Source organism: Podarcis bocagei (assembly GCF_964188305.1).
Source record: "Podarcis bocagei genome assembly, chromosome: 3".
NCBI classification, from domain to species: Eukaryota; Metazoa; Chordata; class Lepidosauria; order Squamata; family Lacertidae; genus Podarcis; species Podarcis bocagei.
The window spans coordinates 27,633,732-27,659,955 of record NC_138127.1 but is presented as its reverse complement, the minus strand read 5'-3'; the positions used below and the strand labels follow the sequence as shown (position 1 = coordinate 27,659,955).

At 40.2% G+C, this 26,224-nt stretch overlaps 1 protein-coding gene across 1 annotated transcript in view; it reads left to right on the top strand.

Moving 5' to 3' along the window:
* Positions 1-24,173, top strand: part of TBX18 (T-box transcription factor 18) — a 34,569-nt gene extending 10,396 nt beyond the window's left edge. Inside the window, exons 4-8 of the mRNA XM_081187487.1 lie at positions 586-757; positions 11,352-11,519; positions 12,148-12,212; positions 14,295-14,389; positions 20,026-24,173. Of these exons, the coding sequence (XP_081043613.1) occupies positions 586-757; positions 11,352-11,519; positions 12,148-12,212; positions 14,295-14,389; positions 20,026-20,750 (1,225 nt within the window). The 3' untranslated portion in view covers positions 20,751-24,173. The remainder of the gene's footprint in view (positions 1-585; positions 758-11,351; positions 11,520-12,147; positions 12,213-14,294; positions 14,390-20,025) is intronic.
* The last annotated feature ends 2,051 nt before the right edge of the window (positions 24,174-26,224 follow it).

Genomic DNA, 26,224 nt, shown 5'->3' with positions numbered 1-26,224 from the left:
TTTTAGAACTAAATGTCCTAAAATTTAAATGCACACGAAAAAGTTAAGGCTATTTTAGAATGCTTAAAAAAGTTTCACCTTACAGAGATTTTAATAACGACTGAAAATACTTCATAAATATATTCATTGGCTCAGTTTTCAATAAATTATTTTAAATGGATTGACCTATAATTGAAAATATTATTCTGGTTATAAGATAAAGCTCAGAATTATTGTAATTTTGTGGCCTTTAAAAGAGATCTTCCTAGAATTTTGTTTTCAGTTGAAACAATCCATTTGTAATGTTAAATATTAGGCTACAACTTTTCCTGAATTCCTCCTGATATTTAGCTAATTTGTGCAACCCCCAGTTGAAGATTTTCAACAACTAGTTTAATTTGGGGAAAAGGGCTAAATAAAACAAAAATAGTCAGTACCAAACTGTTTTTCTCCTTTATAAATAAATACTGCTGCCTAGAAGTGAGTCGCTCTTTCTCCTTTGCTCATCTATTTTTTCTCCCTCCTCTTGCTTCTCCACAACGATTAACCAATGCCACCACATTATTTCCATTCTGAATCTCATGCATATTGGGTTTCTTTCTACAGGTATGTTTATCACAGCTCCAAATGGATGGTAGCTGGGAATGCTGATTCGCCAGTTCCTCCCCGTGTGTACATCCACCCAGATTCACCCGCCTCAGGAGAGACTTGGATGAGGCAGGTGATTAGCTTTGACAAACTGAAACTTACAAACAATGAACTGGATGACCAGGGACACGTGAGTATATTATTTTCTACAGTGCGCATTTAATCATCAATTGTATTTTTTTTAAAAAAAAAACCAACAACAGTTCTTTTTGACCTACACTCTCACATTAGCAAAAATTGATTGATTTTGTGAAGCTTAGGGCAGGTTAGATACAGACATGTTTCTCTTCCCCGCCACAACAATTCATCCGTAACTGTGTGTCATTTCCCCTTGTAGAATGATTTGGACTGTTGGAGAAGCAGAACTGAGCTTCCTAAGTAAGGGCTCATCTGTACTTCTGCTCTTCCAGCTGCCTTTCCCCTACGGAAAACTGCTCTTTAGCACTCAATCAGAACAAGTGAAATCGGGTTTTCAGCAGATTTCTGTTTGTTCTGATTTAAAGCTAAAGAGCGGGTTTTCCCTGGGAAAGGAACAGGGCAAGGGAGAAACTGCTTGGATTCTTGCCTAGAAAACCGCTTGGATCTGTGCTTCCTACAAGCAGAAGTATGGATAGGCCCTAAATTAACTTAACTGAAAGTTAACTTAACTGAACACATTGGCATTGTATTCATAGTCTTCAGATCCCCCTCTGTAAGGTGAAACAATATGTCTGTACTTAATGTGAACATCTTCAATATCTAGCAGCCTTAGCTGGGCAAAATAAAATTCAATTAATGATTTTTTAGAAATAAAATAATTTGTGTGAAAGCCTCGTGAGGTGTTAATAACAGTATTTAAAAGGAGCAACACGAGCTCTACGTTCCCTCTGATAGTGATTTATTACCTACCTTATGGAGCAAGACCTTTTCACAGCTGAAGCTCATTACTTCTGCAACACTGGCAGGGAATTGTGCAGTTAAGTGTTCTGTTTGCAAGCTCCAGATTGTTTAGCTATGACAACACCTCACATGACAAAATACACTATGGTAATATTTTATTTTCTCTTCAATGCTTATGAGATGGAAGATAGACAGGCGAACTAATACCTTTCAGTTAATCCTTAAAATATCCACGTTTCCTGCCTTGGTAAAAATTATATAAAATGGTTTTGAGACAGGACTCTTTGAGCATTTTGAAAATTCATTAATAAAGGAATACATTAACCTCTTTTAAAGAGAACACTGCTGTGGATTTCTAAAAACTGAGGGATGTGATGGCCATCCTAATATTCTTACAGACATGACCACACTCTTGTGAGAACGCTTCCCTCTTGGGCACATGAGGGAAGGATTTGCATGCTATGATTTCTTCAAGGCCACCTCTGGCTTTTTTGTAGCCCTAATCCATACTGAATACTCTAAGCACTTTGAGAGTCTGTAATTTTGTTTAATGAAGTTATGAATGAATCTGCTACTTCTTCTTCCACAAGCAAGTTGTTAGGCAAATTGTTGGGAATTACTTGTACAAAATCAGCTACTTTTGAGTTCTAAGAAAGGATGAAATTACAAGGTAAATGGCCAGTTGTTTTAGAATGTCTGGCAATACAGCGGTGCTGACTTTAGTTCAGTCAAGGCTGTATGGAATTTTGACACACATAACTATGTTTTGCACTTTGCCTGAGTCTCCCCCCCCCCCCCGGCATTCCACGAGTAACAGTTCAGAGATAGGAGTTGGAAATTGGAATGCCTGGCCAATTGTTTTGTAAACGTCAATATGATGTTTTAGAAAATAAACGAAGCACCCCATAATACATTTTTGTAAGCCAGCTGAAAGCTAATTTTAACTTTTTGTCTCTGTAACTTTGAGCACTAGTTTGTCCCTAGGTTGCTGGGGTTTGATTCTGCAATCATCAGGTGAATTAGATGGAAGAGGAATATTTATTTATTTAAAAATTATATATATCCTGTTCTTCCTCACTAAGGAGATCGGAACAGTGTAAAGTAAAAACAGTAAAATATAACAGGCAATTTATACCCAGCCGACTATTTCAGTTTCAGTTCAGCGAGCCAAAATATCTGAGAGAGCTTATTAAAAAGAGAGGCTTTAATTTCTCTCCTGAATATAATCAGCAAGGATCCGAATGCATTTCCTTGGGGTGGGGTGAGAGAGTTTCAGAAGTGAGGTCTGCTTTTTTCTGCACGGTCACCTTATGAATACCTGTAGGGACAGGAACTGTCTAGAATGCTTTACTTCTAGGTCAGAATTATATGGAGAAAGACATTCAGACAAACTGGTTTCCAGCCACTTAGAGCTTTTTAGAACTCACACTTCAGATCGTATTCAGAAATTAATAGGAAGCCAAGGCAGTTAGTACAAAAGTGGTGCTTGGAGTGGGAAAAACATGAACCCTATATTTCACCTCCAAATCAAGTCTGATTGTTGCATTCTGAACGAGTTCACATTTCTTAACTGCATTCAAAGGCAGAGCGCCATGTAGAAATCAAGATATGAGAGGTGACTAATACACAGATCACCATAGCAAGTTTGAGGGGTCCCAGAAAAGAGATGCAGCTGGCATGCCAATCTTAATTCTGCAAAGGTGCTTCTGACTGAAGCCTGACAACCCAAGTCCAAAGCTGGGTCCAAACACATTCTCAAGCTGCAAGGCTGTGTTATCAGAGGGAGTGTAGCCCCTTTTGTGGCAGCAGTTGGACACTGAAACTGATACCTTTTGTACTGAAGAACCTCTGTTTTGCCCAGATTTAGCTTTAGTTTGTTAGTCCTCATCCTGCCCATAACTGACATCTGAGCTAGCACTGGTCTAGAACATCTACAACCTCATTGGTATCATTAGAAAGAGAGATGTAAAGCTGAGCAATAGATACAGGTGAATTAACTCTATTTCAGGAGCACTGTTGCATGCCTACGGCTACTATGACTAGGAGTACAGTGGTACCTCGGGTTACATATGCTTCAGGTTATATATGCTTCAGGTTACATACGCCGCTAACCCAGAAATAGTACCTTGGGTTAAGAACTTTGCTTCAGGATGAGAACAGAAATCGTGCTGCAGCGGCGCGGCGGCAGCAGGAGGCCCCATTAGCTAAAGTGGTGCTTCAGATTAAGAACAGACCTCCGGAACGAATTAAGTACTTAACCCGAGGCACACCTGTAATAGGATTGGATATTAAATAATGAGGCACTTGTAAAGAAATAAAGTTGGGTATAGGGTGCAGTATATCAGGCCCCATCATTTCAAATAAACTCCAAGAGCCAAATATGGGAGACTCCTATTATTGAGTTTTATTCAGCAAAGCTTCTGGAGTCTGCAGTTGACCCTGCATGAATTGATTGCTTATAATCATTATTTTCATTGGACGCAGCAGGTAGACAAACCTCTGTGAGTTAGATAATGGTAGTCTACAAACAAAGTCTCAGGATGGAAAGAGCAAGTTTCCATATTGTGTGATAATGAGGTTTAACTTCTTTCCCCGCTGAATTGAAAACTCTATCGTGGTTGGAATTCTTTGAGCACTCCACTTTAATGAGTACTTCAGCTTGGAGGAAAGTCAAGTAGCTTTTTCCTAGAGTATTTCAAAATACACATTGAACTGATTCAGTCCCGAAATGTGCCTTGAAAATTAGAATATAGGTTTTGGAGACAAAAGATTTTATAAGAAATTCATCTTTCTAAAATTGGAAAGTTTGCAAAGAATGTCATTTATTGTTACCAGAAAATGCAGAAATATAAACCAGAGAACTGGCTGTTCCAACGTGTATACTTTCATTCTTTTGCTTTACAGCAGAATGAAAAAGTGTTTTGAGATGGCTGAAAGATTGCCCATGCAGAAACACACAGGGGAAATTTTTTCTTATATAAATGCAGGGAGGAAAGTTGGAGGTAGAGTTATACAAGCTGGTATTCAGAACTGTTATACTCTTGCAAAATAAATTACTGAAACATTCTTAGCACAGTGCTTATTCCCAGTTGAAGCAATGATGAGTAAGGATGAATAAATATTTTGTGGATGGCACCCTGTTTGCTCACATTTGGATGAGACAAAGAATATCACCACACTTACCTTACTCATTACTACAGTTGCTCCTTTCCCTAATTTAGTACAGAACCAGAGATGCAGAATATAGATAATTTAGTCTTTTTGCTACAAAAGGTGCCTCCAGTTTTCATTATTATTATTTTTTTTAAAGGCAGATCTGTGGCACAAACAGCCCCTCAAATAAGTAATCAATTTGTTAAGTATTACTATTCTCTGTATTGTTCTTTGAACCAGACATAGCGTAGGCACATATATGCCTGAGAGGTGGGCGTGCCCAACTTACAGGAATTCTGAACTGGTTTTTAGGGGAAGACAATTAATAGTGAATAAAAAAAACCAAAATAATGCAGCAGTTAGCCCTTCTTAATATAGTCACTGATGAAAATAAAGCTCTACAAAACAAAGATTTAGTTTGCCTTCACAGCAGTTAATAGGCAACAACGCTAGCATGGACTCTGAACAATTTAGAGGGGCTTAGTAAAGAAAAGTAGTATACTCTAATCTGGCCTTATTTGAAAAATTGACAGAAAAGCGCTGACTAGCAACCACTCAAAACAAACACATAGATATTTGTTTGGTATGACTTTATTGCTTACACAAATCAACAGCAAGTTGCCTGAAGAAGCCCACCAATTATATACGTCTGTCCCCTTACAGATGATATAGCAGCATCACGGAACACAGGAAAGATGGTTATTTTGCAAAAGGGAAATAGGGAAAGATAAGATTTTAGATTTAAGACTTTAAATTCAATATTTGAAGGTCACAGATACTTTAATACAGGCACCCTCCAAACTCGGCCCTCCAGCTGTTTTGGGACTACAACTCCCACCATCCCTAGCTAACAGGACCAGTGGTCAGGGATGATGGGAATTGTAGTCCCAAAAACATTTGGAGGGCCGAGTTTGGGGGTGCATTCTCTAATATTAAACTCCACTATGTATTGGTCCCATATTTTCACAAGCATTACACACGCTTAAGACTGTTACTTAGGTATTATTTTCTGATGCTGACTACCTGTTGTGTGTTTTCTTGTTATTTAAAACCAAGGGCAGAATGGGAAGCTGGTATGCCTATATTTTATTTACAGATTTGGAATTTAGATGGAGCGTTGGTTGCAATATTTGTTAGTTTTCTTTTTCTTTTTAAGACAGGTTTATGGATAAGATAATAAATGAAAACAGGGAATTATCTTAACTTTATTGATACTATCTCCGTACGTATAGTATGTATACTTTATCATGTCGTTTAATAAAAGAAAGTTTGAGAGCTGCAGAAGAAAACATTTTTATATATTGTATCTGCACTTGTTCCAAGAATTTCAACAGTATTCTAAAATAGCCTCTTTTTGTCATGCTTATGAAATTACAGCTAGGAAGCATGAAAGCATCACTAAATAGAACACAAAAAATACTGCCAACATATTAGCATTTTTAAAATCTTGCAATATCTTAAATCTGTGATTCAGCACAAAACTAGTCAGGCTAAGCTTACTAATCTGTTGCCTCAGCTTTTAAGTGGCTAAAAATATAAACTGACAACATTTGATGATAGCAACACCTGTTGGTTGTCATTGACTCCAGCTGGTTGGATGTATAGGTGAATGTTCCAGGTGCAACTGGGGTTCTAAATGTGGATTAACTGTTAATGATCCATCAGGTTTTTCATGTGCGGAGGCTACAAAAATGGGGGTGAAATTATGGCCAGGATCAAAAGATTAACTCCTGCATGGGAAAGCTGGCAACTGTAACTGGAGTTAACTGTTTTCTATTTCAAGACATAAACAGAGATCCCCTTCTATGTGTCTTGCACAAGACATACCCACAATTTAGCTGAAGCAGAGCAATGAGAGCAGTATTTTTCTGCATGTAATCCTCTCGATGTTGACCACAAATTATAGAGCTGTAAAGTGCAATTTTGACCATTTGCTGTTGCAATGCTAAATGTTTGTGGGTGATGGATATTTTGGGTACATTTTGCAGAATATCTATAGTAATCTGTAACCACACCACTGGATTGGCTAGGTTTTAGCTGATTCAGGTTACAATCCTGTTCTCGTTCACCTTGGAGTAAAACTTGGTGAACTCAATGTAGCTTACTTCTGAGTGGGAACATACAGATTTGCACTAGTAGACCCACTGATTTCAAAGCTTTCTTTATAGTAAGGGTGCATCTCTATGCTACAAGGCAGGAACATTGGAATTAGAAGTAGAAGAGGGAAGACAAAGATTCACAATATATTTCTCTCTAGTCTTTGTTGCTAATCCAAAATTATTGTGTGTGTGTGCGTGTGCACGTGTCTGCGTACTCAAATCTGAAGTTTACCAAAGATTGCCTGTCTGTAAAACTGTAGGTGTGGGGGACTGGTTCTTGATGCTATGAAAGTGGTGGTGAAATCTAGCTTTACAGGTGCTTTACAAACACTTTAGAAATGTTGTATGCTTTAATAGAAGCTCTTTGTAATTTTGGATTTGGAATCCATCAGGCCACGCACAGCTGATTTTCTAATCTTGCATTATATCATTTATATCATGTATCAGTGTAAGAAAAAATCAGTGTGTTTGACAGCACAATGCTATGCATTCCTGCTTAGACACTTCGTTCGGTGAGGATTATTTCCACGTAAATGTGTATAGAGTTGCAACCTCAGTCAGGGAATTCATCTTCCACTGATGAATTTCATTGTGAAGATAAAAGCTATCCGTTCTCCACTTCCCTGAGCAGTGAGAAATTCCAGAGATGCAACGTTTTCCTAGGTTTGGCGTTGTTTCAAAAGAATTCGCTGTACGTTTTTTAGTATTTGAGTTCATTTGCAAATATGCATAGGTGAGTGGTGGTGGTGGAGGATGGTTTCGTGTCACCAGCCATGGGACCTTTGGTCAGTCATGTTGTTGCTGCTTCCCAGGAGAGGGAGGGACAACACATTGGGGAGGTTGGCATGGTGCTAATACACTGGCCAAGTCAATTTGGCACTCCTGCCAGTCCATTTGCACCATAACAACCTCCCTGCTCCTTGCCCTTCCATCTCCTGGCAAGCAGCAGTGATACGACCAACAAGAGGTCAGGTGAGTGGCAGTGATGCACCACACTGTCCTTTATTGTAGGTGAAGTAGAAAGCAACAGTGCCCCACTGCCCGATAGAAGCTATCCAGAGAGAGACAGCTCCCGAAGCAATGTACAGTGGTCCCTCAGTTTACGAACTTAATCTGTTCTGGAAGTCTTAAACTGAAACCATTCTTAAACCGAGGTGCACTTTCCCTAATGAGGCCTCCCGCCACCGGTGAATTCCACCGTTCAACTTCTGTTGTTAGACCGAGGTAAAGTTTGCAAACTGGGACACTACTTCCGGTTTTGCGGAGTTCATAAACCTAATAGTTCGTAAACAGGGCTGTTCTTAAACCGAGGTACCACTGTATTCATCTGTTTCTCACTCAGAAAACTGCAGCCTGCTTCTCTCCATCTCGTGTTTCCTTCACTCTCCCCGCTACATACACTTACTTAGATGATATCATCCTTTGGGGAAAGGAATGGGATATATATATATATTCCCTGCCCCTTCTAGTTTTTTTCTTATTCAAAAAATGCCAAAGAGGTCCTGTGTTGACAAGCAGCCTGATCCGTGTTCATCCATGAAGGTCATTGGGTGATATTGGGCTGGTCACTGCCTCTCAGCCCAACCTACCTCACAAGGTCATTGTGGGGGTTAAATGAGGAGGGGAGAACCGTCTAGGCCACCTTGAGCTTCTTGGGGGGCAAAAGTGGGATATAAATGATAATAATCATAATAATATTCATGGTGTGCATGTGACTATACACAAAAAGGCATGCTAGGTTGAAGCCAGTGTGTTCAGGATTGCAGCATAATTTCTTACTTTTCAGGGTCCTTTAACAAAGCATACCGTAAAGATCAGAACCTTTCTCGAAATGTAATATGTAACCCAGCAGAAAACTTTCTTGTATCTTGCTCTGTATTAGGTACAGAAGTCGGGAGATTTTACCTAAGCATACTTTTTGGTTTTCTTCTGATGTAATGGTCTGACTTCAGTCTAGTGAAAGTTCAAGTATCCAGAAAGTTGCTTATCCAAAACAGTGTCATGTTCCCCAGTGAGGAATTAATTCATATAAAAGCATCTCAGATAGACAATACCTCATTTTTTTTCTTTTATTTGGGTAATTAGGTTTCATGGTATTTGGCGTTCAGTGTGATGCCAAAAAAGGAGGGCAGCGGGAAGGATGACATGCACTGCTGAATTTAGTATTCTGTGGCTAATAATGAAACAGGAAATTAAAAAATTCCCTCCTTTTTAATTAGATTTTCTATCGCCTGGTGCCCATGGAACTGTTTATATATAATGTCCCCATGGGCTTCCAAAAGTAATAGTTAATGTTTTTGATTCTGAACTATTCACAGTCAATTCATATGCAACATAGAATAAACGCAAAGCTTTCTCCAAGTGAGTTTGAAAATCATGATTCATGCAGCATTATGAAAATATTTAGGCATTTGCTTCTTTGCACGTGACTCGTTTTGAAGCAGAGAAGGAAAGAGCGGAAGTTGCTAATTCAGGAACGAGAGAGGAGACCTCACAGATTCACTGGAAATGTTTTATTTAGTCCAAAGCATTTCCAGTTTTAATTATTTCTTTCAGGACTCTGGTTAACCAAAACTGTCTTCTATACAGTGTCAGTGTAAACATTTCTGATTCTCTGAGATCTTCTCTTGCTCTTTCTACTTCCAGTTTTAAACAAGGAAACTCAGCATTTTGGGGGCCATTTAGCTAGCTTTTGTTCTGTTCAACCTCAGTGATTATCACCATATGCCTACATGTAGATGAACCCACATATACAAATGAACAATGGCTGTTCTTCATTCTCTGGGTGGAATCCAGTGTTCCTTCTACTGTGGGACGCCACTTTCCTCTCATTTCCTCAATCAGCTCCCTTGTCTTGCATAATCTGCTCAAGTGGGTCCCCTAACCCTTTGGAGCAGAATTTGAGGGTGTTCAGAGGGTTTCTGGGAAGGAGAAGAAGACAAAAAGGCCTGTTGTACAAGTGGAAGTTCTTTATGCTTGCTATCTAGAATGAGGTATGTCTTAAGTGCGATCCTATAGTGCAGCTGAACTTGGTGGGGAGCTTTAGGATTTGGCAAAAGCCCCACTCCACCAGCAAAGCACCAGTTACACTACTTGCCACGACACCTTACACTGCCATAGCCTATCAGGTGAACTTTGGGTGGTGCGGATTGGTCCTGTGGGTTCCTAGGGAGAAACTACTTATATCTCTCTCAACATCGGACAGCAAAAAACAAGAGACAGCCTTCCCTTCTGCGATCTTAGCAACGGGTGGATATAATTCTTTCTGAAATTGTCATAGAAAGGGCACCCAAGGAGTACATGAGTTATGTCTTCTACTGATATAGAGTTGCAGCCACAACTCTATCCTTCTTAGGAACTCCTTTATGTCGGCCTGTCCAGTCTGCTAATGAAAGGACGTTTAGTCTTGCCTGTGTAAAGGCTATCCTCATTTTAGCATTTGGTAAATCTGCCAGATATCTTGGCAGGGATAATGGGATAAAAGGAGCATACAATTTATTAGATTGACAGATGTTGGTGTCGGCCACTTACGATTGCATCTCGGTGTCTCTCAGCCTATGCAGTATTCATTCTTTAGCTCTCTCAAAACCCTGCATCACAAGAAAGGGGGCAGAGAGTCTTAAGCTCATGGCAAGCGTTATGTTTGGGGACTTGAACCTTTTTCCTGCAGGGAAAGCTGTGCACTTGCTATGCTGTGGTGGTTTGGGGGCCATGCCCCCAGATCAGTCATGGTGGGTTGGCTCTGTTCCTTTCATTTCTGTCCAGGTGGCGGGTGTTATCTCTGCCCCATCCTGGGAACTGGCAGCCATTGGTGGAGTTGCCAAGGACACCGGGGTGTGACTGGCATTTTGAGGCCTTTTAAAATGTTTCTATCATGTTTCCCATTCCCCTCCTGGGCTGAGCTCATATTGGATACAGCAGCTGTTGGGCCTACATAGTGATGGTGTATCCCCGTCGCCCTTTGCTAGTTGGTATAATTGCAGTATAGGATTGCTCTGTCCATGGTCATTGTTTGGCTGTCCTTCTGTAAATATATCCATGCTACATATTTCAATAATAACAGTAGTAAGGATTTAAATAGAAAAATTAAAATATTGTGTACATGCAATACATGAAAAACAAAACATAGTAACTAATATTCTTTGTAGCTATTTATATGTTGGGCGTATTCAGCGGTTGAGTTTTCATATTTTTTCATGATTCAAGAAACAGAAAGTTCCAGAGTACTTTTTAAAGGCTTCGGACAGATCTGGAGGGAATCCATCTGCAGTCTGGCCACATAAATTCCCCTTTAGCCTCTGGTAACATGGGTACAAAACTATCTCTCATGGGCATTTTGTTGAACTGAAGCCAGGCTAATTTTGAGGTTGCTTATTTATTTCTTTAAAGCATTTTTCCCTTGCTCTTTTGCCGAAAAAGGCTCCAAGAGTAGCTGACGAATATCAGGTATAAGACCAGTTTTGAGATGTGTCACATTGCCTTTAGTTAGTCCTCAGACAGAACAAAACAGGAAGTGTTTAAAATACTGGCATAGAAGAAACATAGAGTATTTTCTTGCAAAACCAATTCTTTCTCTCTTTCTTTTTGATGTAGATTATCCTCCATTCTATGCACAAATATCAGCCACGTGTCCATGTGATTCGGAAGGACTGTGGGGATGACCTCTCCCCAGTCAAACCCATTCCTTCGGGAGAAGGAGTGAAGGCATTCTCCTTTCCTGAAACTGTTTTCACAACTGTCACGGCATACCAGAACCAACAGGTAACTTTTGCTCTCCTTCTTTTTCAATGCTCCTGATTTACTGGATTTTCATTTAATTACAAGCAAATGGCTGGGCAAGAAGGAACCTCTGTCTTGACACTAGGTGAGAAAGAAAACCATCTAATGTCTATTAAGCTAGTAGGTCCCAAACCATTTCCCCCTCACAGACCACTTCAGAATTCCTGATGTTCTTGACAGATCACTTGATGATTTTTGCTGCCTGTCATAGCAATTATAACATGCCATACTAGGCATGGTATTATTTTAATTGTATATTTTTTTTTGCTGCTTCTTTTATTTCTTATATTGCATTTCATTGTACTACAATTAGCATTTCATAGAATGCAAATTGTAATGTAAAATATATTATAAAAATACAAGAGTCAATACAAATGCGATTAAATAACAATATGAGTATTTAATGCAGACATGCCATGGACCCTTGATGGTCCTATGGGCCACACCGTGGGAACCCCTGTTTCAAATTATTTAATGGCATTTTAGTGCTTTGAAATATAGTTTTGATTTAGCAATTCAGCAGACATTCAGTATTAAGAGAGTGGCTTCTAAGATGTACTTGTTTATATCTCTGGACCTTCGTCACCAGCATATTCTGTTGCCCTTGCAGATTACCCGACTCAAGATTGATAGGAATCCATTTGCCAAAGGATTTAGAGATTCTGGACGCAACAGGTGAGCTTTGGAACACATTGCTATTTACAGAACTCTTGCCGTTGATGATGGGGCTAGACTGTTTTAAAAGCTTTAGAGAAATTTCACTGAATACTTTGCACTTCCTTTTATATAATGCCTTGCTTATGACTGGAGAGAGTGCTGTGCGCATTAGTTTTTTTTGGCATGTGCTTTTGTTGCATTGCTTTAATGAGATTTTATGAGATTTGGAACATAAAATCTACAATGCAAATTTGAATCACTTTTGTATCACAGGTTTGCTAACCCAAAGCAAATGCTGGCTTTAAAATAAATTGTTTTGTAAGAGAAACAATGGCTTTGTGCTTTAAAAGCTCTCTCTTCCTGTTGAACACTTGCTAAGTTAGAATTTATATTCTTGAGAATACCTTAGATTCTTCACGTAGGTCATAGAAAACGATCCTATAAAAATCTTTACTTGGGGGATATGAACATTTCTCTTTCTTAAGTACTTCAGGAGAAAAATACGATTGCTTTAGTTAAAGAAAATTGGCCATTTGGTAATATAAATTGGAATGGCGGTAAAATGTGAAAATGATTGAAAGCATCTTGTATAAATTATCACCTTGGCTACGCTCCTCCAGGAGGTGGGCTTTTATCTCTACTTCAACTACAAATGAAAAGCCTCCATTAGCACGGGGCGGGGGCAGACTATTTTTTAAATCCACATTTAAATCCACTTCTGTAACTCTTTCCTGCAAAATTTATTCAATATTTCTGGCAACAAAACCTTAGAGAAGCAGCATCATTGGACTGCTTTCAACTGCTGTGCTGAAATGCAATTCCCATATTGATTTAACTTTCCAAAGAAAGCAAATCCCATAAGTTAATTGTGCATTGTATGAAGAAGTGTTGTGTTGTGTTTTGTCTTGGCTATCCAATGTCTACTGCCAATCAGTTTAATTGAGAGAGCCCCAAGCTGCAGGTGTATTAGAGAAATTGAACAATATGCCTGTTATCACATCACTCATAATTCTCTAAACCTCTATCATGCCTGTCCTGCCATCATCTTTCTATCAGACTAAAAATCCTTTAACTTCTTCTCATAGGAAATGTGCTCCAAGTAACCATTTATCATCTTGGTTGCCACTTTCTGGACTTCCCCCAGCTCTATAAAATTCAAAAATAGTTTAAAACTTGTATACTTAACTCACATGTGCCATCTGTGCAGGCTTTTAAGTGGGCTTTAAAAATTATTTAATTACTACTCCTTTTAATAATGGTAAGTATTTTAATTGGGCTGTGGTTATTCTGATTTTGCTCTTTTTATGATTTTATAGTTTTATGGATTGCACTGTTAAAAAGGCTATTTATTGCTGGGTGTAGTTTTGTGTTGTGGTTTTATGCTTCTGGTTTTAAATACATTGGTTATTATATTATTATTAATCTGTTTCCAAAGAGTGGAATGAAAGTTTCCCTCAAAGGCAGGGTATAAATTTATTTATTAAATAATTGTAAATATTTGGGTTTGGGGAAGCATATGTTGGCCAAGAGAAAATGTTTGTATCAAATTTATAAAGAATGTGTCTGAGAACTCTCAGCATTCCTGTTCATAGTTCCCAAAAGAGATCCAGATCCCATTCTTTGCTATGACTATGTTGATCTATTGAGTTGGGAAAACTGTTGTTGTTGTTGTTTGCCTCTATGCAAAAGATAGCAAATGGACATTCTGGCAATTTCAGCAAGTGTTTACATAAAGACGCAACATTCAGGAAGAATTTAATGTATTTTTAGCTTTTAAAATATTTGATTTAGCAGCAGCAACAAGGAAGAAAGCCAAAATCATGTGTCTTTGGCATATTCTTTGCGGGTCACAAGCAAGTTTATTGCAAATGGCTGTGAGGTCCAAACAACCACAGCTTGGCTGCTGTTTGGTTGAAAATATTGTCTTGGAACCAGATTGTTTTAATGTAATACTTCTACTGTGTGTGTGTGTGTGAGAGAGAGAGAGAGAGAGAGAGACAGAGACAGAGACAGAGACAGAGAGACAGAGAGCAATCATAAAGTACTGTGAAATATAATAAGAAATTATTATTCAACTCATGGTTTTGTTATGTTGTATAGGATGGGATTAGAAGCTTTAGTAGAGTCTTACGCATTCTGGAGACCTTCACTGAGGACACTTACATTTGAAGATATACCTGGGATCGCAAAACAAGGTATGAATCTCACTTGGGAACCTGAAGAATGCTAACAATTACTCACTGAGGGTGCAGTCTTCCTCCCATTTTGGTCATTGGAAAAATTTACATTGATTTGAACAGATTTCACCTTTAATGGCACAATGGCACAATAATACAATACTCAGCAATTCCAGCAATTTTATACATGAAAAAAAAATCAGTGATTATCATTAACAATGCAATTCTGTTCATCTTCGGAAGTAAACTCCATAGAGTGTAATGGGGTTTACTCCTAGGCAAGTGTGTATAGGACTTCAGACTAAATATAATAACAGTGCTCTTTTCACTGTTATGGGCATAAATATAGTTTGTACTCTTATAATTATTAATCCATGTTTCAGGGCTTACTAACTGATGTGCTCGTGCATCACTCTTGACATGTGGGCCAAACTAGAGTCAACCAATCACATTCTGTACGTGGCAGCTGGTGAAAATGTTTCTTGGAATGCAAATAGTACCTTCTAGAAGAGGACTTTTCTCTGGACTGTGGCAGGAAGAGAACTTCTCCCTTTCCAGGCCACCTCATACATCTCTGAGGTTTGCATGCTTTTCCTTAGCAGCTATTTAAGCCACCAAAAAATGGTCCATGCCAATTGCATTCTTGCACGTAACCTCATCTCAACCCATGGCTAGCTTAGCTGCAAGTCAAATAAATGTAAGGCTACAGTTATGGTGAAAATCAGAAACAGCATGACTTGTAGTGTGTCCCATCTACTTCAGAGGTTGGGTACCAGAAGTGGCCAACCCTCCATGGGCAACCTTGACAGTTGGGTGTCCTCATCCACATGTCAGTCACCTGACATACGATATTACGAGATTTAACATTCAAGCTGCAGTTGCAAAGGAAGAATTGGGAGCGCACTTCAGCTGCACTCCTGATTCTTCTTTTGCAAGAAGAATATGATGCCAGGCTTGGGAAAGTTGGTGCGAGTCATCCTAAACAGCCTGGAAAACTAGCCACTGAAGCCTTGTGGACTTATTTACACCTGGTGCAAGAAGTCTTTCTCTGCCCTGCACCATGGATCTAGTATGTCAGGGTTTCTTCCATCTCTGTCTTGCAATTGCCTCTTCAATTGATACTTGCAGCTACAGCTACAGCTGTGGTGGTACAAGAAAGCCAGGTATATGCAACTTAATCCCAGGCTTCATTGCTCCATTGTAAAATGCTAAGCACCTCACACTTTGGGGGGGGGGTATGGGATCTATAGTTTTACTTACTTATATAAAGGAAAAGGGACCCCTGACCATTAGGTCCAGTCGTGGCCGACTCTGGGGTTGGAGCGCTCATCTCACTTTATTGGCCAAGGGAACCGGCGTAAGCTTCCGGGTCATGTGAACCAGAGCAGCACACGGAAACGCCATTTACCTTCCTGCCAGAGCGGTACCTATTTATCTACTTTGACGTGCTTTCAAACTGCTAGGTTGGCAGGAGCAGGGACAGAACAACAGGAGCTCACCCCGTCACGGGGATTCAACCCGCCGACCTTCTGATTGGCAAGTCCTAGGCTCTGTGGTTTAACCCACAGCCCCACCCATGTCCCATATATACTGGTACTCTACAATAAATAATTCAGGTCTCTGCCCAAAAGCAGTTTTTAATCTGAAACTAAACAGAAAGAAGGAAAAAGGGACAGTAGGTAAATGGGACCAGGTATATACAGATGTGGTTCACCCAATTTGTGATGCTAGGCTAGTGCTGAACTTGGGAAGATGCAGGCTCAAACCTCTCCTTATGGGGTGAGCCTGGCCCGTTGCTTGCTCTCTTTTACCCTAACCTCTGTCAACTGTCCTCAGGGATTTTGTAAGAACTAAAAGGCGGCAGTGGGGGGAGAGTGACAGAGACATATTTACCAGTCTGCGCTTTCTTAGATGGAAGGGTGGAATAAAAACACAAATAAATTAACCATGGATTTCCAATCTCCATTTGTATATTTTGAGAGCCTCTTCAGTTAAACAAAACAGTGAAAAAGCTAAACTGGCCCTAAGCAAATGGTATGTTCAGAGTTCATTAGAGGCCCCCCTGGATTAATGTTCAGAACATGATGAGATGAGCAGGAAAAATTGCTGTCCATACCAAATGCTGAAAATTGATCTGGGAGCAGTCAGAGCACTGCTTCACTGCACTGGTAACTTGTACCGTGCCTGGAGTTTTCCATGTGCTTTGGGTTAGTTTTTTTGTCATGGGTGTCAGCCTTTAGTCATATTGAGCCACTTACCTCCCACAAGAAGAGGAAGATATAAGGTTACCTTTATTTTGCCAGCAGTTGACTCAAGATGCAAACAAAACAATTCCTGATTGATATTTTAATTTTTATTGTTGCATTTATGATTAGGTGTCAGAGTCAGTATTATTTCACTCTGGTTTTAACATTCTCAGTTTAGTATGTCCAGCTTAGCTTGCTGGCTAGTGGAACAAATTATGAAACTTTGCCAGTTCTAAGCCTGAATTGCTACGTAATTCAGATATTACACATTGACTTAAAAAACGGGTCTGAGCTGAAAGTTCAACTTTAGTAAATGTGTCTTCAGTAAACTGCAAAAACTGATGTACTGCAGATCTTATAAAGCCCTTTCTATGAATTTTGCAGTGCAGTTCTCCAGTCAAGTATGTCCTGTTCCAGCTCCCACAAAGTAATGCGTAGAAAAACGTATATACATGGGTAAAGTGTCCATAAAAATGTACCTATTTGTGAAATAACATACCAGAATGCAATATTTTAAGGGAACTTGCCTGGCAAAAATGTGACTATTTAGCAGAATTAGTACTATAATGCTAATAAATATTTATGTGGATTTTATTTCATATAAAAGAGCCACAATATGTTAAAAACTGAAGATGGGGAAACGTGAAACAGAAAGAAACCAAAATTGGCATATTCACCCAACCGTACATGCAACAAACAAATTAACCTAGCATACATTCATACATCCTCATCAAAATTAATGTGACTTGAAAATGGTAAGTTTGGCTGGACATTTTTGTTGATAGCTGTTTTGGCACCAGACATTTTTGTTGATAGTGTGTCAGTCCCAGAGCATACCAAGATAATTTGTGGTATACACGCCCACACCCACATATATACATACATATACTCTTTAGCCCTGTAACAACCCTCCCAACACCTTTTAAAGACAATGCTCTAGTCTTTAACATAACCAGAACTCCAATCTTCTGTTTTCCATGCTAAGTCATTTCAGAGTTATATTCAACAACAGCAAAATAATAGACAATAAGGCAAGAAGTTATTTTCTTCTTCTAAAATCATTTGCTTCAGAATTTCCATAAAAATCCTGCACTAGAATGTAAGCATAGGCAAAAACTCCAGGGTGATTCAATTTTGTGAAAACTATGTGGGGAAAATGAGTGTGCCAGAAGTATTTTTTTGATAGGAAGTTAGTTTTGGATCTGAAATCTGCATTATAGAGATACTGATGTAGACGTCCCTTAGGACTTTGCTTGGTGTTTTTCATTCCATATTAATTGCCAGGGATTATGGTGATGTAAAATAAATACCCCTCCTAAATACCTAAAGGAGCAGAGTTAGAAGAGAGATACCATTTTAATAAGTTTCCTACTAGCTATGTATGGCTTTATGAAAAAGAATCTTCTCTGTATTTCCTCCTCTTGCTTAGGGCCACACAAGCTGGTGTTAGCAGGTGTTTAGCATTAGAAAGAGAGCCCAAGAAAACTCTTCCATATGATACACTTCCCCATCTTCTTGGCTTGACATCCCCTTTAGAGAGTGTACCGGTGTCCTGTGGTCTTTAAAAGAAATAGGGGGAAAAAATCTAATTGCCCAGGCATTGGGACTTGGGAAAGGACCTTTGACTCCTCCTTATGAGATGCACTGATCCGGATTCCAAAATTAATGAGAAAAACATGTTCATGTAATTAGTTCTAAGTGCTTCATGTGACTTTGCATAGCTGATACAAAGTGTAGCCTAAGGCAGACGTGGACAGATGCAAGTGGAGTTAAGGCTTTTAAAAAGAAAATTAAAACAAAAAAGTACCCGCCACTGCCATAGGAAGTATCCCCCTCTGAATAATTTCTGCCACCTCCCCAAACCACTGGATTCCCCTCTCCCAAAAAGAACTGTCCTTAGCAACAATAAGTGTGTCGCCTGCGAATGGGCACTCCGTGTTGAACTTCGAAATTCACCAGCTGAGGCCAGGTAAAATTGAGCTGATTGGGCTGGAAGAAGACTTGGAAAGTTTGCTCAAGGGCAGGTTACCTAGCAGAACCCATGTAAACACACCTTGGTATGAATTACACGTGTGACCTAAAAATAGATATCAGAGTTGCTACAGGTTGGAGTCAGCCCAGAGCTCCAAAACTGGCCAGCAGTACTGCACAAGGGGAGGAGACTGACAACAGCTTGCTAATGACTTGTATACCAATCTAAAGGCAATGTGGTCAGTGGACTTCAGTCAGTTTCTTTTTAGTGGAAGCTCCCCCCCCCCAGTCCAATCACGTACGTGTGTGTGTGTGTGTGTGTGTGTGTGTGTAGGATTGTGCTGAGAAGCACCATGAAAGCCACCCAACCCTATAAATGCATCATAGTTGGAGCAGTGTGAAATGGTGTGACTAGCAAGAGTTGGGCAGCTCCGTGAGCCTGCTCGACAAACCCTCCAGCCTCAGGATTGATTGATTTATGACATATGTGTACCACTTAATCATTAGAATTTCTAAGCGGTGTACATAAATAGTAATAATTTTAAAAATCTGCTGGATTTGCTATTTGGATTCATGGATTCTTCTATATGTATTTTTTTTTAAAAAAAATGCATGCTACCCCCCCTAAGGGGGCAAGCTTCCACTAAACAGAAACTTACTGCAGTCCACTGGCCATATTGCCTTTAGTGGACTTAAAGCAGTGTATAAAATTATGTATTGTATGAACAGAGAGGTTTTCTCCCCCTCTCATAGTTCCTGAGATGCTGAATCCAGGAAAGTTCGGGCACACAGAACTTTTCCCATTTTTAAAGTATGGAATTTGCTCCTACAAGATGTAGCGATGGCCATCATCTTGGATGATGTTTGGAGGGAGTTAGATATGGATAAGGCTAACCATATCTTTGAGAAAGGCCAGAGGCACTATGCCTCTGAATACCAATTTCTGGAACCCATAAGTTATCCTCCTTGTGGCCTTTTCACAGACCTCGGGTTGGCCACTGTGAGAAGAAGATGCTGAAGTAGATTGGTGTGATCCAGCAGGACCCTTCTTCCGTTGTTTATTATCAGTCATCTTGCTTGGAGCTTCAGTATTGCTCTTTGAGAACTGCATTGTAGAAATATGTGGGTCTGCAGGGGGGGGGAAAATGGCTTGCCTTCAACGAAAATAACTTTAATACTTATGTCCTAACATATAGTTGTACTGTAGATGTACCATTTGAAGGGGGGGGGGAATCTGGATTCAAATCCATCCTTAGACAGGAAGTTTGATGGGTTACTTTGACAGATCTATATCAGTCTAACTTACCTTACAGGGCTTTTGTCAAAAGAAAAAAGTGTAATCCTATTTAAGCCACCTTGAGGTTCGAATACGTATGTAATAAATAATTCTCTTTTCCTAGGATGCCATTTTATACTTGGATATTTTTCTTCTTCCAGGAAACGCTGGCTCTTCTAATTTGCTCCAGGGAACCGGAAATGGAGTACCAACCACTCACCCCCACCTGCTCCCGGGGTCCCCTTGTTCTTCTCCTGCCTTCCACCTTGCTCCCAACACTAGCCAGCTCTGCAGCCTCGCTCCAGCTGACTACACAGCTTGTGCCCGTTCCGGTCTAGCCCTTAACAGATACAGCACTTCCTTGGCCGAAACCTACAACAGGCTTACAAACCAATCCAGCGAGACCTTTGCAACCCCAAGGACTCCCTCCTATGTCGGTGTGTCGGGCAGTTCGACCGTGAACATGCCTGTGGCAGGCAGCGACGGCGATGCATTTGGCTGCCCTCAGACAGGCTTATCGATGCAGATTTCAGGGATGTCTCCGCAGCTGCAGTATATCATGCCCTCGCCGTCGGGCAACGCCTTCGCTGCAAATCAAACCCACCAGAGTTCCTACAACACTTTCAGGCTGCACAGCCCCTGTGCTCTGTACGGATACAACTTCTCCACGTCCCCCAAACTGGCTGCCAGTCCTGAGAAAATCGTTTCTTCCCAAGGAAGTTTCTTGGGGTCGTCGCCAAGTGGAACCATGACCGATCGGCAGATGTTGCCCCCTGTAGAAGGAGTGCACTTACTTAGCAGCGGGGGGCAGCAGAATTTCTTTGACTCCAGGACCCTAGGAAGCTTAACGCTGTCATCATCTCAAGTATCTGCACATATGGTTTGATAAAGCCTTTTTAAAACAAAAGTACATTGGTTTCTACAATGTATTTCCTTTTCGGGATTATGCTAAGGTGATTAATGTGCCTAGTAAGGTGTTTATGCTTTTAAAAAAAAGTCATCAAGGGAAGTTTGACTTAATCTTTTGACTTGCCTATCGGCAGATATTTGAATATGTGCTCGTGTTCAGAGTTAAGCCGCGTTTGTTTGCAGAGCAGCCCATTTAGTTTCCTGGTAGCAATAGACTTCATTTTATAACACGTTTGGCCATATGCAACAAATTAAGTAGGGCTTCCTGCAGCACTCTTCCCCCCCCCACATCTTTCCCTCTTTAAAGAACAAAACAACACTCAGGTCTGATTTAGATGAAACAAAAAACACTTAAAAATATATATATAACTACCATTTTGTAACAGCTGTCCTTAAGGCGTTCTTACCACAACGTGCTGGTGCCACAATGCACACATTACTTCTCTGTTGTAAGAGAGATAATAAACATATGTGGGCTTGCATTAGGCTTAGTTCAGAAGTCTGTCAAATCTTCTAAATAAAGGGACAGGATGATCTCCCTTCTCAATCTTTGTGGTGTATCTGGCTTTTCATGGGCACACCATAGCTTTGCGAACTCCAGGGAGCACTATGAAGAGACAACGACCTAAATTAAGCATTGGAACAGGCAACACGGCCTATTTTTCTGTACAGAATGAATTTAAAGGAGGCTTGCTCCATGTGAAGAGAGTATAAAGATGATAGAGATTTTTATATTTTAAAATATTAAATATATGTTTGCAAATAGAAAAGACAAGGCAGGACTTCTACATATTTCCATAAGCTTTCTATTTAAGAATGGTGTTAGGAACAGTAGCATAATGGTGGAGAGGGAGGGTGGCACTTGCCTGAGCTGGTAGGTGGGTCACTGTTGCTTAAGAGGAAGGAGAAGCGGAGGGGCAAGGTGCTAGGCAGGTTGGCACTCTGCAGTTTGTATCAGCAGGAACACCATATTGGCTCCTCCCTTGCATTTGCCCAGTGAGCTGCCTGCTGCCTTGCCCCTCCGTCCTGGTAAGGAGCAATGATCTACCTGCTGGGGCTTCAAGTAAGCATAGCTACTATTTCCCACCATCCACTCCAGGGTAGGGTGCTGTGGAAAATCACCCTTTCTGTTTCTGTAGTTCTACAAATCATTTGCTCACACACCTTTGTCACAGTATAGCTAAGGCTGCAATCCTATGTGGTACACCCTTTTCTACAAGGAAGCCCCACTGCACAGTGGTGCTTACCTCTGAGTAGACATGCATGATATCACACTGTAAACCTTACTGCTAGCTTGTATTGAGTGTGCTCCCAAGAGCAAAAGAACGTATTGCATAGGTTTGGGTCATCTGAAGCCTCTTCTTTCCATGGACAGTGCCTTGCAGTGTGTTGACAGACTTCTGCCACATCTTGTGGTGACACTGGCAACTGGTGTAATGCAGGGAGCTTCAGTCAGAATGGAAAAATGGCCATGCTTCAGAAGATGTGCAGAAGCGGCAGTGTACATTTCTTATAACCTCTTTGAAACCCTACAAGTATGATGTTTCTAGTTGTGGGGTAAGAAACCTAAACTGTACACATTTTCTGCTTGCACCACCATGGGCAACAGTTGTTCCCCTTCAATACACAAAACTTTAGCATTTCCCTGCCCCCATCCCAACAAACACTTGATTATAATTTTTTTCTCCTGATTGTTTTCTGAATATTTGTTTTGCCCGTAGATCTTAAAAGGAAGAAAAACATCAACAAGACACAATTAAAATAACTATACCGCTGTGCTATGTAGAATACTAGAACTGCAACTGCAGAAAAAACTGTTTGTTATCCTTTTAGCAATCTTACATCTGCAGAGCAGTGAAACGAGAGTAGAAGTATTCAGGTCCAGAAATATTGTGTCTGGCTATTCCAATTGCATGTAGGATTTGTTCAGACTTAAGCAGCGGCTCTTGTCAGATAAGTTCTGAGAAGTTCTTGTATCCTTTATACCTGGTATTTTGAATTTGAGTGCCCAATTTTAAACTCAAGCCACATTCTGGTATAAGAGGTTGGGATCCAAAAAGCCTTGTGAATGAAGAGGAAGTGTTTCCACAGGTGCATAGGGCTGGTGTTTCCTTTCAGCAGCATCTTTTCACCCCACTTTGGACCCTACTCTGGGGAGACCACCAGCTTCCAAGATTGGCTTTCTGAAGGCTGTGAGTGGCTACAGTGGGAAAGGCAGGAAATATGCACAGTGTTCTATGCACGGTTCTTTGGATCCTGGCCAATATTGTATGGTTCCTTAAACCCATAATATCAACCTTGCTTGTGAAGGTTTCTGTTTCACGCATTAGAAGTCTACTCGGCTAACCTGCATAAGTGTAAATCTTGAAGTATATTGTGTGAACACTCAGCAAGCACAATGTTATAAAAGCACATTAGGTTTATAGTTCTGGACCCTCTTACTGTAGCAGCAAACCCTTGTTTCAGTAGGATTTCCTATTGAAAATGTAGGATCGTAGTTCTAAAAGTGTTGGCATGGCAAAAATGGTTGTGCCAATAAGTGGAAGGAAATATGGCACCGCAAATGATGTTAAACGTGTATCTGAATTGCAAAATTTGAATTTAGGATTCTGGATGAGATTCTCCTTGAGTTTGGATGTCTCATATCAGTGTCTTACACGTTTCTATTCTAAGGTTGTCAGATATCCTGTACAATTGTTTTATTTGTTGCATGAATGCTGTTACAAAGGCAGTCAAGCCTTCAAATAACAAAAATATATTAAATAAGATCCCTGCATTGCAGGGGCTTGGATTAGATGATCAGCTCTACAATTCTGTGATTCCAACACAGTTACAAGGAATCCTGCTATAATTGAAAACATTAATATTTAAGTTACACGAAATCTTAAATGGACATAATGCTATATTTAATTTTTTAACGCAAATGAATTATATGCTGCCACCTTAGAGGAAACTATGCTAAGAAGTGATGGGGCAAAATGGACCATGAAGGTCAAGGTCATGCTGTCTTGTAGCAAAAAAATGCAGCACAACTGAACCCCCTGGGTATGTATGCACAATTATAACAGTATCTGCTTTGTAATTTCTATTGGATTTCCATTATCCTGCCTTTTTTGCAACATTTCCCCCCCCCTCATATATTAATAAAGCCATGGTATTATAATTGAAACACCTTTTCTCTTAAAATGCAGTTGCTGCTGTACATAGTAAATGGTGTATGATTACAAAGTCCAGCTTTTCATGGAATATAATGAAAGCCAAATATGCAGTATATCTGTAATTATATATAGCTGTATTTTGTTTTTTAAAGCCACAGAAATGATATTAAAGTGTGTACCTAAAAACACTTTTTATTAAATTTTGAAAATAAAAATCCTTTAAAACCAACAACAGCCCTCAACCTACAGTCGTCCTCTTCAGAAAAGTGTCATGCATTTTGACTGCGTGTTACATTTCTTCTTGAGGAACTCTCAGTGTGATATATCTTCCTGTCACTTTCTCCCTGCAGGGTGTTAACATTTTAATATGGTAAACGTAATACAGGAGTGGAACCGCCTGCCTCCTTAGCTATCTTTAACATAGCGTGAAACAAGAAAACCTTAAGCACCTGGTACAAGCTTACCTTCGGAGGTGGCAATCGGAACTCATAACAGGAATTCTGTACAAGGAAATTGTGGTCTGACTCTACAGCCTTCTAGGCATGGGCAGTGGAAAATTCTGGTGTAAAGAAACCATGCAGCAAACCATGGGAGAGGTTTTTTTTTCATAATCCGGTCTCAATATGCTACTAAAATTAGGGTATAAATGCAACCAGCTGCAAGTTGCAGAGGAATGGGGGTTTGCAGTCACACAAGACAGGAAAACCCCCATGTTGCTGTAGAATATGTAGTGGCTGCATTATTAAAGGTCTCATCACGATCCATTTCCCTCAAAACACTTGTCCCAGGTGTAAAAGTTGAGGAAATAAGTACCACTTGGATGTCATTACGCACACAGTTGGTAGGCTTGCGGAGTGAGAAATATATGTGGAGTTCTTTTACGTGCTTAAATTTAAACCTGTTGCTATCTGTCCCCTCTTGTCATTTGAAGGTGAAGGTTGTGATAAATGTTGAGCACATGAAGAGTCTAATGCAGGCAGCCAACCAGCGACGTTTTTATTTTGGAACACAGGAATGAATGGCTTGCCGAGCTGAACTAGCCCCTGACAGACCCTTGCTATTTTGCCACATGCCTGAACTCATTCCAAAAGATGTGACGATAGGATGAGAGCTATTTATCGGCCAGATCTAGAAAATTAACACACGCATGTTCCACTTGGCTTCTCCCTCGCTCTGCACCCCCCAAGTATATGGTCTGTTTTTGCTGCCTGATAAAAGGAAGGAAAGATATGACTTTGCTCTCCAGATGTTTTAGACCACAGCTCACATCAGGCCAAGAACATGGTCAGTGGTGATGGGAGTTGTCCTCAACATCTGGAGGGCACCATGTTGGCTATCCTTGACTTAAATGTTGCAGAATATATTGATTCACTGGCAAATGTAAGCAATGGATGATTGCACCACACTCGAGGAGGTGAGGAGGTAGAAAATGGCATGGTGGCAACCACATTAGCAATATCTGCTATAATATGCTGGAAACCCCTTGAAAACACAGCTATTGCTTCACCCGCCTAAACCAGGTGGGGGTAGCCAATGGGTCTCAAATTCTAGGTGACTTAGGGACTTAGGATAGGTTCCCATGGATTGAGCAGATGAGACCAATAGTGGGCCCAACACTCCAGAAGGTGGTTTCTTTACATGCTGTAGAGGGAAGTGAGGGGCAGATGGGGCTCATCAACCTGGAGAAGGAAAGCTCTGATCCTAAACTTCTGTTGCCATGCAGAATATCTTCAGGAGAAGTAAAGGCTGAGGCGTAAACCCTACACTAAATATAGCTCTCCTGAAATCTGGCAAGATTCAAACCCCACCCCACCCCCCCATCAGGCAGGGTGAATATGCCTGCAAATTTCAAACAAGTCTGCCAAAAACAAAGGTATACAGGTAGATTGTTCCTCTATATCTAATCTTAAACTTTTTCTTTAAAGATTGCCAGCACAAAAAAGCCTGGACCTATTTGCTTGTAATTTTGTAGGCTTTATCCTACCTACTTGATGACCTGCAAATTTCATTTACTTCTGCAAAAAAAAAACCCCACCAAATACTGAAAGTGAGGATGAAACTTCATCCCCGCCCCCCAAATTGGCCTTGGCCCCCAAGCCAATTTTTCCAGCCTCCAAAATACTCAATATCTAGGTGAGCCATTTCCCAAAGTGCTGAATCAAGATCTTGTGGTCTCTAGTGTAATATACAGCACACAACCTCTGGTCTTTTGATGACACATCTTTCCATTTAGTTTTTTGTGTCTGCTACTACTGAGTTATAATATTAGACTGTAGATTTCAAATTGTATTTT